Consider the following 19,488-nt stretch of genomic DNA (forward strand, 5'->3'; position numbering starts at 1 on the left):
TAGTTGCTTTATCCATTGTGTTAAGGAGGTCAGATATACCAACCATTTCTGATGCTCCTATGTAACCAATTGCAATGTCGTCAGATATACCAACCATTTCTGATGCTCCTATGTAACCAATTGCAATGTCATTTTATTTAAGATATTTTGTTTTCCACTGGCTGCAGCAACATGCTACAGAATTTGCAATGCTCAACTCTTATTCAATCATGTTTTTATGCAAGAAATAACAAAACAATTTCAAAATTATGCTGAGTAGCATTCAACTACATTAAAAAAAAAAATTTAATACCAATTATATTACGATTTTATCTCCCCATGCTTTATTTAATATGAAATTCTTCCATGATATTAACTTTTTTTATCATGTTTTGCAGACCCTCCCTTTTGTCCTAAAGCAGGTACCCCTGACTTGTACAAGACATATACAATAATGTATTTGCCCAATATGATTCAATGTTTCAAGTTACATGGTTGGATGTTGTAATGACAGTTTTCTGATACACGGAAATAAGATAAACCCAGCAGTAAAAGCATGCAACCCATATTAGTGATTATTAATGGAATATGCAGTTTATGTTGAGCAACAGCATCACCAGCAAAATTTTTTAATACTTCATCTCGTGGCCAGATTAGTAGTGTGGTATTTGAAGTTTTCTGGTCCTTTGTTGCAAGTGTCCATGCTATACACACACACACACACACACACACACACACACACACACACACACACACACACACACACACACACACACACACACTACTACTACTATCATTCATCTTGGCTGAAAGTAACTAGTGTCCCACAGGGGTCAGTGTTGGGACTGATAATGTTTGTAATATATGTGAACGACATAAATGAAGAAATAGATAGTTATATGAACTTATTCGCAGATGATGCTAAGCTGGTGAGAAGGGTAGAAAATGTAAATGACTTTATGGTACTGCAAGATGATTTAAATAAGATAGAGTAAATTTTGGCAAATGGAATTCAATTTAAGTAAATGTAAAGTAATGGAGTTTGGTAAGAGTAAGAAAAGAATACAATATCATTATGAGATGGAAGGTGTGATGTTAAAGAAGTCAAAAGAAGAAATGGATTTGGGAGTAACAGTTACTGAAAATTTGACTCCAGACATGGAAGGTTTGAAGTTAAAGAAGTCAAAAGAAGAAATGGATTTGGGAGTAACAGTTACTGAAAATTTGACACCAGACAGACACATTGTTAAATTACTGGAGAGATGATGAATTTGTTAAAAAGAGTAAGAATGGCATTCTCATATTTAGATAAAGAAATGATTAATAAGTTGTTGATTTCCATGATAAGACCAAAATTGGAATATGCGGCAGTTGTGTGGTCTCCTACAAAAAGGAATATTATAAAACTAGAAAGAGTACAGAGAGCAGTCACTAAGATGGTTCCAGAGTTGAGTAAATCAACCTATGAAGAGAGATTAAGAATGTTGGAAATTCCTACCCTTAAAAATGAAAATTCCTACCCTTAAAAATGAGAGAGAGAGAGAGAGAGAGAGAGAGAGAGAGAGAGAGAGAGAGAGAGAGAGAGAGAGAGAGAGAGAGAGAGAGAGAGAGAGAGAGAGAGAGAGAGAGAGAGAGAGAGAGAGAGAGAGAGAGAGAGAGAGAGAGAGAGAGAGAGGAGAGAGAGAGAGAGAGAGAGAGAGAGAGAGAGAAATTTAATAAACATCTATAGAATGATAAATGGTATGGAAAATGTGGACAAAGAAGGTTTTATAAATTTAGACACACAGAGTACAAGGGGACACAATAAGTTGAAGAAAGTTTACTGTAGAAGAGACATTAAGAAGTACAGTTTTCCTCACAGAAGTGGGAACAAATGGAATGAACTCAGTGAAAACTTTGTAAATGCCGAAACTGTCAGTGCTTTTAAGACCAAATGAGACAGATACATTGATGGGATACTATGAGATTACTCCCCTCCTGTAAACCACAACTAAGTAAACAACTAGATAAATACACTACTACCATAAACAAGGGATACAATCCCTCAAATCAGTTCATTATCTATACATTCTTTGCTATGGAATACAAAATGAAAGATATCTATCAAGATTGTCTTTCCTCAACCCAACTTCAGTCAATATGACAACAATAAAAAGATAAATAAAGAAATCCTTAAAGATAAAAGATGATAATAAATCAGCTGATGGTAATTCACCACTGTCAGGATCATGTACTGGAGTCATGACTACCACAATATTATTGTCCTCCTAAGAAAAGTTCATAGCTCATAGATACTAGTCTGTAAGAGAAGTTGGAATCAATCAATTGAATTGATTGATTGATTGCTCTCTCTCTCTCTCTCTCTCTCTCTCTCTCTCTCTCTCTCTCTCTCTCTCTCTCTCTCTCTCTCTCTCTCTCTCTCTCTCTCTCTCTCTCTCTCTCTCTCTCTCACACCTATCCCCATGCTCAAGGTAGACAGTAACTGGTCACTGAATAATCCTACCAGATAAACCTATGCCTGTCCAGTGGCACAGGAGGATACTAAAGAGCAATTCCTTGTAAGTATATGGCAAGAAACATTACAAGCAAAATTGAAAATGATGGGTTTTTGTATATAATGGTAGATTTAAATCTACAAATGCAGAGCAAAAGAAAAATGTGCCTTACATTGATAATTTTTGTTTATTCAAGAATACTGTTTCAAATGTGTAATTTTAAATATTTTCATTGAATGAAGACAAATAAATAAATAAATAAAAATAAAGCAAATATTCTCCACCATGGTACTATTGGTATTTTCTTGATTTAGATTGAAAACTATTTTTTCTTTCTTCATTATCTACAGCAAAGGTTATTCCAACACTTATGCTTCCTACTGAAAGTATTATATAAATTACATCTTGCCGGCAAACTCTGAGCCATGCTTTAAGGCACACTCAAAGCCTCACACACTGGTAGTGGCACACTCTGATTTTGTAGCACAGCAAATAACAATGAAACACTTCATTAATTTTCATCTTACTGCATCATATTATAAAATTGTGGGGCACATGATGCATCGTGCGTACTTCCTGGACTACAGATAATCAGGTGCAGCCACAACCCTAACCTTCGAGTGATGGCGCTCAACCTTCCTTTTTTCCCCCTCCTGCTAAATTCAGCATGGCCTCCACGTCTGAGTCCAGCTGTTTGAACTACAGACTAGACATTAGCTCCCTGCTCAAGGTGGCTGACTATTTTATTACAGAATCTCAAAAAAGAATTTTACAGAATCTCAAAAAAGAATTACTATAGTTAGTAAAAAAAAGACCTTTACTGTCTTAACCACACCCAAATATTAATTTCTTTTTATAAACCACATACATCTTAAAAACAATCCTTTTAACCATAAAACATACATTAAGTTAGTGGTTTACATTATGATTATTAGCCTGTGATATTCATCATGCAGTCCTTAATATTATTCATCAAGATAGCGGCCTATGCTTGTCACCGGCCATAAACACATTACATACCTTCTCCTTCAAGTCTGCTGCTGGCTTGGGAGCAGCCTCTTTGACCTTCAGTGAAACAAGGAAAAGTTCAGTAGAGTGAGAAGAATGCAGATAAGCAATTTAAGTAAAGGCAACAAGATAGAGGATTGAAAAATCTTTTCTAAATACTTTTAGTATAATCAAGAAAATATCATGATGACTTGTCATCAATTCATTCTCCATAATCTTGCATACATACATACAGACTACTCCGTGCTGTGCCAAGACACCCATAATCATACTCCCAACACACACCCAGCTGTGTTAAATGCAGGAAAAAAGAAAAGAGCAAATCATAAAGGTAGGCAGCATTATGGCAAGGTGACAATATTTACATTTGCAAATAACAAACATTTCAGAATGCTTCGATATGCATGCAGTTACTTCCCAGTCACTTCATACTCCAAATTCACACCCAGTCACCTCATACTCCAAATTCACATGCAAAGATATTTTCTGAGCCACAAACATTACAACTGTAAACCAAATATTGGTTTTAACATTTTATACGTATAGTGGATGTATTTGTGGTACTTAAATTCGCTAGTGACCTACAATTGTCAATGGAGTGTGATATCTTTGGTTGATTATGTGCAGTGTTCAATGAAAGGTGGTTTACTTTCCTACCACACTGTCTTGCCTTCCCATCCCTACTCAACTTTAGATTATTGAATACAATGAAAATTCTAAATGTAATTTTTTCCGTTAGGTCACCTAGATATATGCACAAATGCAGGACAACAATCTCCTTTAACAGGCATGTACAGTATATCCTTCAAGTTCTGATACTTTCATATTTCACAGTGGACTGAGAAAAAAACTCTGGTTCCCATGTATGTACATGTGTGTGATTTCCAGTGTTTATGTGAACTCATTTATGCAACTGGAAACAACATTCCTGAGTAACTAGCCTAGTCCTCATGTCCTCTGACTCTTGATATGGCCATGGCTATCTCCTCTCCATAAATGGAATATACTTATCAAAATATCAGTCTTATATATTCCCCCCAATGACCAAACTACATCAGGATGCACCTCGCCCTTCCACACCTCACTCACTTTCCCATACTTTACAAAAGTACATGGTAAATCTTCTATATCCACTCTCATTAATTTCACTATCTTTTCTGTTCATTACACATGTCTTTCAAATTATTCACTTCCCCTCATGATTTCTAGCCATTTTATTTTAATTTTATGTTCATGTTTTAAATGCATAGTACTGCAATGTCAAAACTACATATAATCCTGAAGTGGGGGACCATGTGACTGTGACATCAGTTGTGGCAGAAAAGTTGTAGTTTTAAGTTTGACCCTGGCTTAGAGCAGTGGTGGAAGACATAGTGCCTCCTCATAATCCTAGTTGGTGCCATATGATGATGTGGTGGTGCAATGACTGAATGAAAAATTGTAAAACTGTGAAGAAACCTATTTTCATCATGTTCATGTTAATAAACATTTGTTTCATTGCTTTTAAAAATCTAGGAGTGTATTTTCATTAATTTCAAATATTCTTATGGATTGAATGCAGCTTTAAGGATATTACTTGGAAAACCACTGGATTATCTGCATTTTTACATTATTTAAGCAGCATTTTCTCCTGTTTAGTTTGAATCAGATTTTCAGGTATATAAAATCTTACGAGTCTTATGAATAACTTCTATATCTCAATATTATACAATCCTCACACAAACAAAACTAAACGAAACCAAATTTCTATGCCTCTTGGACAAAATTTAAATCGGAGTTTCCCTCACACTAGCATGACTGCAAAGAATGAACTTTCTTTTTGAGGCACAAGGCACTACACTGGTGCTGGGGTTGCCTATGTCATACAATATCCAGTATATATATACGTTAAATAAGGAAAGCTACACAAAATTATGGAATAACATGTGCATTCTTTTATGCAATTAATTTTATATCCCTGGTGTATTTCTGCAAAAAACAACTTCACAGACAACTGACAAATAAAATTAAAATTTCCTTTAATCAAATCAAAATTGTGTAAAATGTTTCATACCACCGGATGAAGTAATTACCCTAAGAAATTCTGAGATTAAATTGAAGTGGAATACTCGGTGTAGAAAGTCATAGTGTTGGCACCAAAGCTCACCTGCTGTGTGGTTTCCTTTTCTGCACTCTGTTCAGATGTGGACTCACTGGTATGAACCCCTTCTGACTGTTGTTTGGGCTCTGCTGCACTCTCTGTGGTCTGATCTACAGTTTCCACTGGGGTGGACTCCTGCACTGGTGCCTCCTCATTAACTGGGGCACTTTCCTTCACAGGTACCTCCTCTACAACAGGAGTGCTTTCCTGTGCAGGAACTTCCTCTGCTGGGGATGACTCCTGAACAGCAGCTTCTTCCTGTGTAGAGGACTGTTCCTGAACAGGAGCCTCCTCTACAACAGAACTAGCTTCCTGTTCAACAGTCTGGTCCTCAGCAGGAGAGGATTCCTGCACAGTTGCTTCCTCCTTGACTGAGGCAGTCTCCTGAGCAGGCTCGGGTTGAGACTCCACAACGGGAGACTCCGCACTGGGAACACTTTCCTCCACCTGATGAAGGCACCCATGAGCACAAGGCACACATGCACCAGCCACACCGCAACACTGCATCAACTTGGCAGCGAGTATTAGTGCTGGTCAGTTTTAAATTAATAATTTTAGCTTATTAATTAAGCTGCTGCAGTGCTGTAGTGCTGAACTGAATAAATCAAACAAAAGAAAATGCTAAGGGAATGAAGAAGCATTTTAAAATTGGCATAGGCAAATCTCCAAAACATAAATAGCCCCTGATAAAATCAAAATGCACTCAACTAAAAAGCCACATGAACTGCAAGAAATAAAAGGTGTTTCAGGGAGAAAATCTGTCATATAGACTGTCTTCATAATAAGGAAATGACAGTGCTAACAGTGCACAAACAACCACCATCCAACAAGCTTCACAGAGTTTCAGAGGACCAACTTGGCACAACCCAAAACACTACCAAAACTACAATAATATGCTTACCTCCTCGGTCTTCTTTTCCTCCTGCTTGGGCTCGGCGGCTGGAGTCTCCTCAGTTGGGGCACTCTCAGCTACAGGGGCGGCCTCCTCCTGTGAATTCATTTAAGTAATTAATAAGTAAGAGTGAGAATACAGCAGGAAGGAAAAAGAAACAAAATTTACTCCACTGAATAATGTATCAAATAATATGTACAGTTTAATCATCTAGTGACCCAGTCTACAAAATATAATTTGTATGTTTGCACAAGTAATTAGGAATAGAGGTTTAGTCTGGTAAGCTATAAGAGACCTTTCATATCACTTATAAATGCATTTTTTGTCAAGGCATCAATCCTCTCTCACAGGTGGCTAACTCTCAGCATGTTGCATCCTGGGAAAATGCAGGTTCTGAGATTATATCAAATAAAAAGAAGAAAGATTAAGATTAATGCACAAGTTTGTGACACCTTCTCCATTAGTTCAATAAAGAAATCAGAAATTAATATGATGCCTTGGACTCAATTCTACCAAGGTCATTCCTTGGTTAGAAACTCCCAGAAGGAAGGCATTAATGAAAATAATAGAACATGCCCAAAAGTGAGACATGTGATGTCAATCCTCACATTTACCTTGACAGGCTCTTCCTTCACCTCAGCTGGGGCAGCAGGTGTCTCTGCAGCTGCAGGAGCTTCCTACAATAACAATATTTCATTACAATCAAGTAATAAGGATAATTTACTTCTATTTTCACAATATGGGTTATCCATATGTTAGGATACAATGTTTTTAACTGAAGACCTTATCAACATAATCTGAAGCAATTTCATTTAAATTCTTAACTATTAGCTCTTGATATTTTAAATTTATCAGATTTTCAAAGAATGCCATTAAAGCAAGTGTTAAACACATTCTTACTCTAAGTATGAACCAAATATGCTACAAATAAACTTGCCCCTTGACATGTCAATGAGATAACATCAACAAAGATGCAGGAAAAAAGGACACCAAAGAAACCACAGCAAAAGAACAAAACATTCCTTTCAACTGTTTCTGTTTCTCCTTTAGAAGTTGAATGAAAAGTTTCTGGAGAAGTATTCTCACTAAACAAAACTACACTACACACTAGATATTTACATGACATTACTGTGTTTTTTGAATAGTAACTTAAGTGCAAGAAGTATTTGTGTATCCCTAGCCTCCATCCTAGATAATTGATATTAAAACAATATCCAGGGGATTATCACAAGAGAAAAGCAGCAAGATTTTCATGGGAGGAAATGTTTTAATATAACAAAGACTAAAAATTCATAAGCCCTAAATCCACTGAAAACAGATAACAGTTGGCCAATAGTAAAATATGATCCATTAGGTATCAAAGTATAAACATGAAATTTAAAGGTATGACTTTCCATAAAAGTTTCTGTAAATGTACTACTGTTTTCAGTTAACAACGAAAATCACTTCTGTAAGAATTATATGTAAACCAAAATTATGAAATGCTTCAAACTTTGCATTCGTTATCAGCACAATCCTTCCCTGTTACCACCATCATCACTCACCTCCTCTTTGGTCTCTTCTGGGGCAGCTGCGGAAGCCTCCTCCTTCTGTTCCTATATTTAATAAAATGGTTAGCACACAAGCAACATGTCAACTTGTAAGAGCTGCAAAATAAAGACTTAATGTTTGATTATGTAAATCAACAAAACTCACTGCAATGCAGATCTAAAGTTACTACAATTTGTTAGACATTAGAAGTTATCAATCTATATTCTAACCATTTTATAACTGAACTCTATTAAAGCCCATTATGCTTCTAGAGTAACTAGGAAACATTCTAAGCATCAGCTTTAGTTTGTTTAGTTGTCTGTCATGATGCTACTGCACTCCACGGCTGCCTCCTGGTCAACAAGGGTATGGCTGGAGCACACTGGTCTCCAAGGGAGTTTACTGGCAAGTCTTATCCTCACATGCAACCCTTCACACATTACTCACTTGAAGAAGAAATATAAACAGGCAACATATACCATTAGCTGCTAAAATATTTGCATGGCATTTGGCAGCCAAAGAATGCACTAGTCATTCTGAAGTAAATAATACTTAAAAAATAAATAGATAAAAAAACAAATAAAAAAAAAATTGTAGTTTGTGTTGCAAGAATTCATCCCACAATGCTGCGAGAAATAAGCACAATGTGTTGAGGCAATCACCTTCATTAGCTGCTGTTGTCTGTCTGGCTGGTGTACCCACACACCTTTAAATTTAAGGTAGTACAGCTACCTTGTATTAATGGGACAGAGTTTTGAAGAAACAGAGGGTATCAAAATAGAAAGATAAGAAAAATGCTACGAATCTATCCTCATCAGAAATATAAAGTGGGTCAACAAAAATCTGGATGCCTGCGGGATACCTTTGGGAAGATTGTGTGTTTATGACATGTACCTGAACAGGAGAGTGGTGGCAGCTGTCATTGGCTTCGTCGGCTGAGTTCACCCTTACTAGATCTCCACAGCCCGCCTCGCTCACCTCCACAGGCTCAGACACTTCACTCTCTTTTATGCATGATGCAGCTTCCTCAGTGTGTGTTAGTAACTCTTGTGAGTCATTCTCTAACACCTGAGGAGCTTCATCTACAACTATGGCACCACTTGATACTGCTTCACTCTCTTCCAAGAGAGGGGCAGCACTTTCACTATTAGTGTCACACACTTGTGATACATCTACTGTTAGGGATTCTACTTGCCTTGATTGCAAAGCTTCTGATACAACAGTTAGTTCCTCATCAAGAGGAGGGTTAGGGAGGGAGGAGTCTTCATTTAAAACTGATACCTGAACTTTCTCCTGAGCTGTTGCAGCTTCAGCAGGTAAAGTAGGGGCTTGGACTTGAGAGGGAGATGGAGCAGACTCAGCAGCTGGAGCTTCCTCTTTCTTTACAGACTCTTGACTTGGGGCAGAGGCTGCCACTACAGTTGCTTCTGTTGATGCAGTTGTACTCGCATCAATGGCAACACCTGTAGCTGGACCTTGAACTGATTCTAATACTGACTCCTGAGTTTTAACTGGAACAGACTCCACAACAGGTTCTTGAGGTTGGGTTGGTATAGATTCCACTACTGCTTCTGTAACTGCTGCTTCTGCAACGGGAGCAGGTGTGGGGATAGGTTCAGCAGGTGGTGTTGGTGTGGATTCTGCAGGTGCTGGAGCTTTGGCAGGCTCAGCAGCTGGTGCTGGAGCTGGGGCAGGCTCAGCAGCAGGAGCAGGAGCTGGCTCAGCAGCTGGTGCTGAAGCTGGGGCAGGCTCAGCAGCAGGTGCAGGAGCTGGTTCAGCAGCTGGTGCTGGAGCTGGGGCAGGCTCAGCAGCAGGTGCAGGAACTGGCTCAGCAGCTGGTGCTGGAGCTGGGGCAGGCTCAGCAGCAGGTGCTGGCTTAGGCTCAGCAGCAGGTACTGGAGCTGGAGCAGGCTCAGCAGCAGGTGCTGGTTTAGGTTCAGCAGCAGGTGCTGGGGCAGACTCAGCAGCAGGAGCTGGAGCTGGGGCAGACTCAGCAGCAGGAGCTGGAGCTGGGACAGGCTCAGCAGCAGGTGCTGGGGCAGGCTCAGCAGCAGGTGCTGGCTTGGACTCAGCAGCAGGTGCTGGGGCAGGCTCAGCAGGTGCTGGCTTGGACTCAGCAGCAGGTGCTGGGGCAGGCTCAGCAGGTACTGGCTTGGACTCAGCAGCAGGTGCTGGGGCAGGCTCAGCAGGTGCTGGCTTGGACTCAGCAGCAGGTGCTGGGGCAGGCTCAGCAGGTGCTGGCTTAGACTCAGCAGCAGGTGCTGGGGCAGGCTCAGCAGGTGCTGGCTTGGACTCGGCAGCAGATGCTGGGGCAGGCTCAGCAGCTGCTGGCTTAGACTCGGCAGCAGGTGCTGGGGCAGGCTCAGCAGGTGCTGGCTTAGACTCAGCAGCAGGTGCTGGGGCAGGCTCAGCAGGTGCTGGCTTGGACTCAGCAGCAGGTGCTGGGGCAGGTTCAGCAGCAGGTGCTGGAGCTGGAGTAGGCTCAGCTGCAGGAGCTGGGGCAGGCTCTGCAGGGGCTGCTTGTGCTGGGGCAGGGGCAACAACTGGAGCTGGTACGGATTCCTGGACGGGACTAGATTTTGCTGGTGGGGTGGCCTCTGGTGCAGGGGAGACTTGTGTGGCTGGGGTTGGCTCTCCAGCTGGGGCTGCTTGCTGTGGGGACTCTGGGGCAGCAGCCTGTTCAACAAAAGCATCAGGTGCTGAGTGAGTTTCAAATGAGTCTAGTAAATTGGGTTGCAGAATTTCTGCTGGTGCCATAGAGAGTTGGATATGGTCACATTCAGGCGAAGGTTCCAACGCCACTTCAACATCTGAGTGTGATGGAACGGGTGAGGCTTCAGACTCCGAGACCTGTTCGGGCTGAGCGAGGGGTGCGGATTGGTCGGCCTGAGGCTCAAGGGGAGTGGGGGGTGGGGTGACCGAGGGGAGGGGAACGCTGGTGGGTGGTGAAGCTGCCTCGGACGTCGTCTCCGGCAAGCTCTAAAATGGGGTAAGTGGCAACAGGTGAACATACCACTCATCACTCACCCCATGTACCACCCCATCTAGCTTGTTTCAGAAAGGCAAGCAATGAGCACTGTTTTGTGTTTATGACCATTCATTCTCTCCAAGTCATAGGACACTCAACCACCCTTGCATAAATCATTCAAAAAGTATAATAATATAAATTCATGGAAAGTTTAAAGCAAAAAGGAAGTCCAGAAAAATAGTTCTTTGTGAAGTAAACACTGTTCATTTTAAATAATTAAGCATTATTGAAGCATAGTTACATGCTCAGTCAATTTTTGATGAATGTTTTTAAAATGTTTACACAACAAAATTTGACTATCAATTTTTAGTATACCACTTTCATGAAATATTTTCATCATACAACTTTAAGTTAGTTTTTATAAAACATGCTTGGCTGTACACAACATAAAAAAAATAATAACTTGAGTTTGAAGGCAATACATCAAATCTGAGCGACATGCAGATTTGGTAGTATATATCTTCACTAAATAGTTTGGCACATTCTCTTTGCTGGGCATCATTCAAGACATCTTGGGTGACATTTGTTGGCTGGGCAAGAAGAGTAGGAGGACAGACTTCATGCATCAACACCAGGGTCAGTGCAAGGTGGATGTGAAGGGAACAGGCTGAACACTTGGCCATGGCTTTACAAAATCTGTCTGCCCTAGAGTAAATGCTTATGCTGCCTACTCTTCAAGTATCTCCAGTGTGTAGAAAATTCCTGAAGACAGAAGAACCTGCCACACAGCCAATGAATCCATGTCAAGACAAACAGGTCAGTTATACCAAAACAGTTATTGCCCAAGCAAGGGATTGACATGGGAGACAGCAGGAAAAAGACAAGACAATATTGCTCAGTAAGGAAAATATTTCATAATGTATGCCATGCTATTATATGTATGATGTTAGTGCAAGTGACTGTTGCACTATACTAGTGCAACATGCAGGACGCAGCTATCAGTGTTCTGTGCTTCATTGCACTTAAGGTCCATCTCATTTATTTACCTCTAGTGCCAATCCTGTAGCATGTGCCATTAATGAGATCAAACAATAGTTATTCATAGCTTGGCATCTCAACTTCTAAAACTGTTCCAATTTTGGAAGCTGGCACAATTCCTGCAACTTCAAGGCTGTTTGTCCTTACTAAATACGTATTTTTTTTTTCTTTAGACCTTCAGATGGACTATAAGTAGCAGGAAAAGCTAGATGTGTGAAGCAGCTGTAGGATGGGTGTGTGTGAACACCAACCAGCCGCAGACAGTTACGAGCAGCAACGAGCAATCAGTCAGACGCAGCTCTTCCAGTGCACACTAGTGACTCTCAGCAGCAGTAGCAACACTAATGCAGGGTTAATACACACCCAGCAACACAGGATGCCCGTTATTTACACCACATTAACACTAGAGGGTTAACTGATCCAGGTGCAGGAGACGAGACAGGAGGAGGGGTTAAGTTCATGAAGCGCATATCACACCTACCTCCTGGGCCGGTGCCTCCGCTGGCTTGGGGGCTTCCTCCTCCTTAGGGGCCTCCTCCTTCTTCTCTTCTGGTGCTGGGGCAGGTGCTGCTGCTGGTGCTGCTGCTGCCTCCTCCTGCTTTTCCTCTGCTACAGGTGGAACTGCTGCAGTTTCCTCCTTCTTCACTTCCTCCTTCTGTTCTCCCTCAGCCTTGGCCTGAAATGAAAATAAATATATAAATAAATAAATAAAATAAATACAAAAAATAAAGTAAATAAATGGATAATAAATAAACGTTAAGTACATGAAATTTACTAGAATTAGCAGTGAAATCGTTTCCAGAAATATAATGAGGTAAGAATCACGCTTTCCCCAATACCCGATGGGGGAAGGAACGCTCACAGGCAGCGATTCTTGATAAGAAACTTGAGTAAAGTTGAGAAGAAATCTTCCATTTAAAATGTTAAATGTTAGCGCAGATATTGCTCCGAACAGAACAGTGTTCGCTGGACCAAGAGCAACTTATCTACAAAATTTCATAAAATCAAAATTTCATAAAATCAATTGATAACTTTTAAACATCAACTGGCACGCAGACAGAAATGTCAACATATTCTGCATCTACGCCGTTATGACTTGCATCCTCTGCCCCCGCTCTGCGGTGTAGGCCCATCCTGCGACGCCAGAGCCTGAGAGGCACGCGTCGAGTCTATGAATAGAATGCGTGACTGCCCGCCCGCCAGAGTGGTGAGGGGGGGCAGGGAGGGATAGGCGGGGAGGGGGAATGGGGTGAATTAGAGTCAGGGAGGTTGATGGGGAGTAAGGAGGCCGGGAGGGGGAAAGGGCTGATGAGGGGGGCGACTGGGTAGAAGCCTACTTTCTATTTTCGACTGTTGGTACTTTTTTTTTCTTAGCGGTGTGTGTGTGTGTGTGTGTGTGTGTGTGTGTGTGTGTGTGTGTGTGTGTGTGTGTGTGTGTGTGTGTGTGTGTGTGTGTGCTTGCACGTGTGGGATCACCAACTAACATGGCGGCCTGTTGTGCTTGGCGAGCACCCGTGCACTTACTATGAAATACCAATTGTGAGGCGCTGATTCGGATTAACATGAAAAATAAACCGTTTATTACAGAATCCCTTCATGATACTGTTTCATAAAGTAAATACACGAATAATAATAGTAATAGTAATAATAATAATAACAATAATAATAATAATAAATAATAATAATAATAAAGCAGCGGGACACATTGCGAGAATGGTTCTCATGGGTATCTTTCAACAACTCGTCCACGATAAACGCATTACGTCCCTCGTCCTTGCCATGAACTACAGTATAATCCATCATAATCACAAGCAGCAGGGAGGAGGCTCCCTGCCCTGTCACGTCAATCATTCGGTGCCTAAGAAGACACTATTCAAATCGCTGACACTCGGATCATTATCTGTGACAACCTTCGTTGGCATATTTCGCCTCCGACGGTCAGGTCTTTCTTTTCTGTGAGCGGCGAACAAACAGGCAATCCCTCAAGCAATCCCTCAGGTAGTAAGACTGTACCGGAGTGGTCTTGGCGGCCTGGTCCATGGTGGTGCTCCCGAGGTGTTGGTGTGCGGATAATACCACCACGACTGTGGCGTCACACAGGTCGCCACACTCCTTAAGACCTCGCATCCACCCCCACTCCCTCAGCTTCCAAGCCCCTTCCCCTCCTCTCCCCCAGCTCCCACCATTCACAGCTCATCTACCCCCTTTCCCCCATTCCTTTACTCCCTTGCTCCTCCTCCCCAACCCCCAACCATCCTCACGCACACTTTGGCCACGCCCCCTCGCTTCCTCTATGGCTCCAACTTCGCAAATAATTCCATATGCTACTCCATCAAACGGGATTCCCCATACAAATAGTTCCTCGCCGCCGCAAGCTGCGGAAAATAAAACGGAGATTCACGATCAATCGTCTGATCGAGGTTAGGCCCAAATTGGGAGGCCTGCTTGTGGGCTGCGCAGATTTGGGTTAAGCTGACCTTCCTCACCAGACGGCCGTAGGTGTAGCCAAGGCTCGCAGTTATGTTCCTCATGCAAGAGGGGAAAAAATATTACGTGGGGTTTCCGGAGTCACCTACGCGTTGATTAAAAACTAAAGTGGACGTACTGGTTGATGCGTGCTTGCGTCCACGTGGGGAAACTCGGGTTTTCTGTGGCATCACCAACTTGAAATTAAATTAACGTCATTTATGACCAAAAATAGGTCCATGCCAAGCAGCAGGTGTGAGGGTAGGAATGCCACAGCCGGGCAGGTCTGGGCGTGGCGCGCAAGCCGTCCTCAGAGCAACACCTAGGCAGGCGTCGCTCCTCGCAAGCACACGCGGAGCAGCGGCGTATCAACTTGGCCAGTACGTCAGTGTGGCTACAACTTCCAAGAACGTAGCGAGCCGCTGCCTACAATGCCAAGTTGATTTTGGAGAGTGGTCAAGGCAGAATATGTGTTGTTGCTCCAGTCCTATTAACCTCAGCTGCTGCACCACCGCCATTATCACCATACCGTCAACACACAGGTCACAGAGCCATCATAATTTCCTTTCCACGTCTCTTTAAATTAACCCTTTTTGTGCTCTGCAAGCTAAATGGGCGTCCTTGTGCTTTCAGGTCCTCGACGGAGGCAGAGCAACGCGTGCCTGCAGGGTGACGCCTCACCCGCCTTCCAAACACATTCCTTTTCCTTCCGTCTCCTCTTCGCCACGGCACACGCGGCCAAAAGACCGCAAGCGTCACGCCTTTTGTCTCTTCAGGATCAAACAGTTTACTTGGTATCTCCCTTTTTCCTCCTCTCCCTTTATCATGCATTCATTTGTGCTTTCTCTCTAGCTATCACTTTCATAAGAACCTCTTCCTTACCCACGACTAATTCTTACCTTCCCCCTTCCACCACTCGAAGTTTCTCTTGTCCACGCAATGTCTAGGTCTCCGTCCTGGGAGGCACTTGGATAACAATCAGATGCATGAGTAAGTACCATCAGACTACGGGCATGTAACAAACGGAGAATAGCTCTTCACTCCGTCCCCCATTGTGAGTGGCACTGCCCTCCAAAGCTCAGTACACAGTTTTGGCAATAACATGTCTACGAATTACCTAAACTTGCTTTCCGTGAGAAACGAATACTCTGAACATCGCCACCAAATATGCAATATGTGGACAGAGAAATGGTTACAGTGATTTATGAAGCGTCAGGGCACGAGATGGCACCTTTCTTTAGATTGCAGTACATGGGCACAAGCAAGCATGCTCGCCGCGTGCACGTGGTTCTTGGCCTCCAGTGGTTAAGTATCGCCAAAACATCGTCATTTGCGAAAAAGCAACCAAGAGGGCATCATCAAGAGACGGAGAGACATCGAAGTTTTCGAGAAACGATAAATAACTGAGAAAAAAAATTCTGCGAGTTATGTGACACGAGGGAAGTTATGGGGTGGGAAGTGCGCGCTAATTTTAGCTAGAGAGGGAGCAAGGGACTGAGTATGGTGAGGGGAATGTGAGCACAGCAGCCGAGAGAGAGAGAGAGAGAGAGAGAGAGAGAGAGAGAGAGAGAGAGAGAGAGAGAGAGAGAGAGATTAATGTATGGGAAGATGACTGAAGCCAATAAAAGCCGTTTCAAAGTTCCTTCAAGGTAAGAGCGTAGGCTCAATAAAAATCTCCCGTGCCAGTGTGTCACCATAAAGTGTCGGCAGCGCCACCGCGGCCTTGCCAAGCTTCATCACTCCTCCGGCAGGTAAGACAAAACAACGAGGCCACATTCAAGCCTACCTGCCGCACACCACACCTTAAGTGGCAGACGAGATGTGATAAAAGATAGAATACAACGAGGGGAAATAGAGATCAGACCCGGGTGAGGCGGCAGAATGCGAGACGGGAGATAGGAAGGGTTAGGGAAGAGGGTGGTACTAGGAGGTTGTGGCTACCAAGAGATACCGAGAGAGAAGGGGCGAGAGACACGTTGAATGGGATGATGGGTCGCTCAGCACGGTGGCCTAGCACTCCACAGCGAATACACAATGGGATCACCCTACAGTCTTGAAAGGGTCAGGATTCCGTCACATCACCAGCAACATCAAATAAAAACTTCATTTGTGCGTGTGCTTTTAACTTGAAATTAGGGCAAACACACACACACACACACACACACACACACACACACACACACACACACGATATTCATGTAAACACGTATGGCGAATTAAACAATCACCAGTATGCTGTGTTCACGTGGATAAGGGGACTTGATAACCGTACGCACATATTACATTGCGTTACGTCTGTGCTCGGTGATGCCATATAAAGCAACATCAAAATTGAACACTGACCTTCATCTTTTAAATACCCAATCATATTTTCCTTAAACATTCAACTACATAAAAACTCTAAATTCTGTGTTTTTAAATCAATCTCAAAGCTATTGAACTCCTGCACAGACACCTCCAAACTTTACAAACAAGTCGAGAGCAGGACGCAGGGTGGTGAGGTGGAGCGGTGAGGTGGTGGGTGGAGAGGGAGTGTGTCAGGGTGATGTATACTTGGTAAGATGAGGGCGTGTGGGGGCGTGGCGGCCCAGGTGAAGGATGTGAGTATGTCCACGGGCAATGTTACACACACACACACACACACACACACACTCACACACACACCACACACAAAAGAGAGAGAGATAGAGAGAGAGAGAGAGGAGAGAGAGAGAGAGAAGGAGAGAGAGAGAGAGAGAGAGAGAGAGAGAGAGAGAGAGAGAGAGAGAGAGAGAGAGAGAGAGAGAGAAGAGAGAGAGAGAGAGAGGAGGAGAGAGAGAGAGAGAGAGAGAGAGAGAGAGAGAGAATGCTGCAGTAAACGCTGATTCAGGCTCGATGGAGGGAGGGAGGAGAGAGAGCAAGAGCGAGACAAAAAAAAAAAAAAAAAAAAAAAAAAAAAAAAAAAAAAATGTATATGTACAGCAAGCAAACAAGGCCGCTATTTTTACGACCACAACACAATGACGTCAGAAAGCTCCCGGGGCGAGGCACGCGAGGGGCGGGAACAGGAGAGGAGCCAGGAGGAGCATGGACATAGGGGGCTACACACTGCAGGACCAACACCCCACCCTGCAGCGCACTGACTACAGCGGCGCGGCGGCAGGGAGTCACTATGTAGTAGCTTGATGATGATAAGACAGGTAGGCTAAGGTATGTAGTATATAGAAGCAGGACAGCGATTATTGTCTTCCGGGAGGTCACATTAATAAAAGCAAAACACTTAAATTTGTCTCGATGCATACAAACTTTTTCAGAACTAAGTATGCCACCATCTCTCCTCTCTCTCTCTCTCTCTCTCTCTTCTCTCCTCTCTCTCTCTCTCTCTCTCTCTCTCTCTCTCTCTCTCTTCTCCTCTTCTCTCTCATCTCTCTCTCTCTCTCTCTCTCGTTTCCTCGGGGGCGTCGCCTTTTACAACGGCACAAAAACTAATGAAGGACGTTAACATACATAACATGACTATACTTAAGACGCGCCAAAAACTTGTATAAGACGCGGGAAAAAAGAAAGGAAAAGAAAAGTGGGAGGGAAAATTGTTGGTACAGGAGATGCAGAGGTTCCATGCAGGGAGGAGGAAATTGAACGGGAGGGGAGTGAAGGGAAGGGGAGAGTTATGGGGAAAAGAGGGATGAGGGAGGTAAATGTCGCACCTCTCACAGCTGGCCTTGGTCTTCCTCCTCCTCTACACCCACACCACACCTGCCGTCCCTTCACTTCCTGACACAATTATCGAGAGAGAGAGAGAGAGAGAGAGAGAGAGAGAGAGAGAGAGAGAGAGAGAGAGAGAGAGGAGAGGAGAGAGAGAGAGGAGAGGAGAGAGGAGAGAGAGAGAGAGAGAGAGAGAGAGAGAGAGAGAGAGAGAGAGAGAGAGAGAGAGAGAGAGAGGTCAACACAACACAACGCTGTATCATAAAAACCATACTAAATGAATTAATCCATAAAGAAATTAAATTCCAAAACTAAACTATAAGGGAAATAAAAAAAAAAATACTCCACGCGTTTAGAGGAAGGGGAGAGAAACGCCACTTGGACCTTCGACTCAAAAATAATTCATAAAACCAAGGCCGAAAAATACATTTGAGTGGGCCAGGATATTTATCAGACCGCATCAAGCCACAGGTGGGAAAGACGGGAAGGGGAAAGGGAAGGGTAAGGGTAAGGGGTAGGGGAAGATGAAGAGGGGAATGCTTTGGGGGGAAGAGGGTGTATGGGAGAGAGGGAAGCGACGAGATGGGTATGAGGTGGGTAGATAGCAACGGTAACACTTGTGGTGAAGGGGAGATAAAGGGGTGAGGGGAGATGAAGGGGAGAGAGACCACATGGCTGTATAGTTACTTTGTCACCATCCCCTGTTACTCCTCAGCCCTCACACACACACACACACACACACACACACACACACACACACACACACACACACACACACACACACACACACACACACACACACACACACACACACACACACACACACACACACACACACACACACACACACACACACGCGCGCGCGCGCGCGCGCAAATATAACTACGTAAACAAAGACATGAAAAACGCACACAAAAGCACATAAATAAATGTAAAGACGCACATGAAACACACACACACACACACACACACACACACACACACACACACACACACACACACACACACACACACACACACACACTTTGGCTCGGCCACCCCAGTCGTCGTTTCAAAACACCACAAATACAGTCCTACGAAAATACAACCCCCTGGCGTCTCACCCGTACACAGGCCGCCTCCACTCCGCCACATAAATCAGCCTCGCACGCGCAAAAAAGCAAACAAAGGTAAGGAGGCGTCTGGCCAAAGGAGCCTCTCTGTTATAGTCTCTCTTAAACGAGGCATCATTTTGGGGGTCTTCAATGACTGTCTTCATTATTTGTTTTAGTTATGTTATTAAGAGGAT

At 43.1% G+C, this 19,488-nt stretch overlaps 1 protein-coding gene across 20 annotated transcripts in view; it reads right to left on the minus strand.

Annotated features, from left to right (window-relative positions):
• Window positions 1–19,488, minus strand: part of LOC135093860 (fibrous sheath CABYR-binding protein-like) — a 142,796-nt gene that overhangs the window by 2,025 nt on the left and 121,283 nt on the right. For 3 of the 20 annotated variants that reach the window (XM_063993460.1, XM_063993466.1, XM_063993515.1), the window contains 6 exons: window positions 12,532–12,726; window positions 8,939–11,023; window positions 8,059–8,109; window positions 7,129–7,191; window positions 6,524–6,610; window positions 5,629–6,069 (listed from right to left, as the gene is read on the minus strand). In XM_063993460.1, the coding sequence (XP_063849530.1) occupies window positions 5,629–6,069; window positions 6,524–6,610; window positions 7,129–7,191; window positions 8,059–8,109; window positions 8,939–11,023; window positions 12,532–12,726 (2,922 nt within the window). Of the gene's footprint in view, window positions 1–3,088; window positions 3,174–3,494; window positions 3,540–5,628; window positions 6,070–6,523; window positions 6,611–7,128; window positions 7,192–8,058; window positions 8,110–8,938; window positions 11,024–12,531; window positions 12,727–14,063; window positions 14,219–19,488 lie in introns of those variants that run through there. The other 17 variants (XM_063993560.1, XM_063993567.1, XM_063993477.1 and 14 more) reach the window with 17 other exon arrangements.

This window comes from Scylla paramamosain, chromosome 3 (assembly GCF_035594125.1).
Source record: "Scylla paramamosain isolate STU-SP2022 chromosome 3, ASM3559412v1, whole genome shotgun sequence".
Lineage (NCBI taxonomy): Eukaryota > Metazoa > Arthropoda > Malacostraca > Decapoda > Portunidae > Scylla > Scylla paramamosain.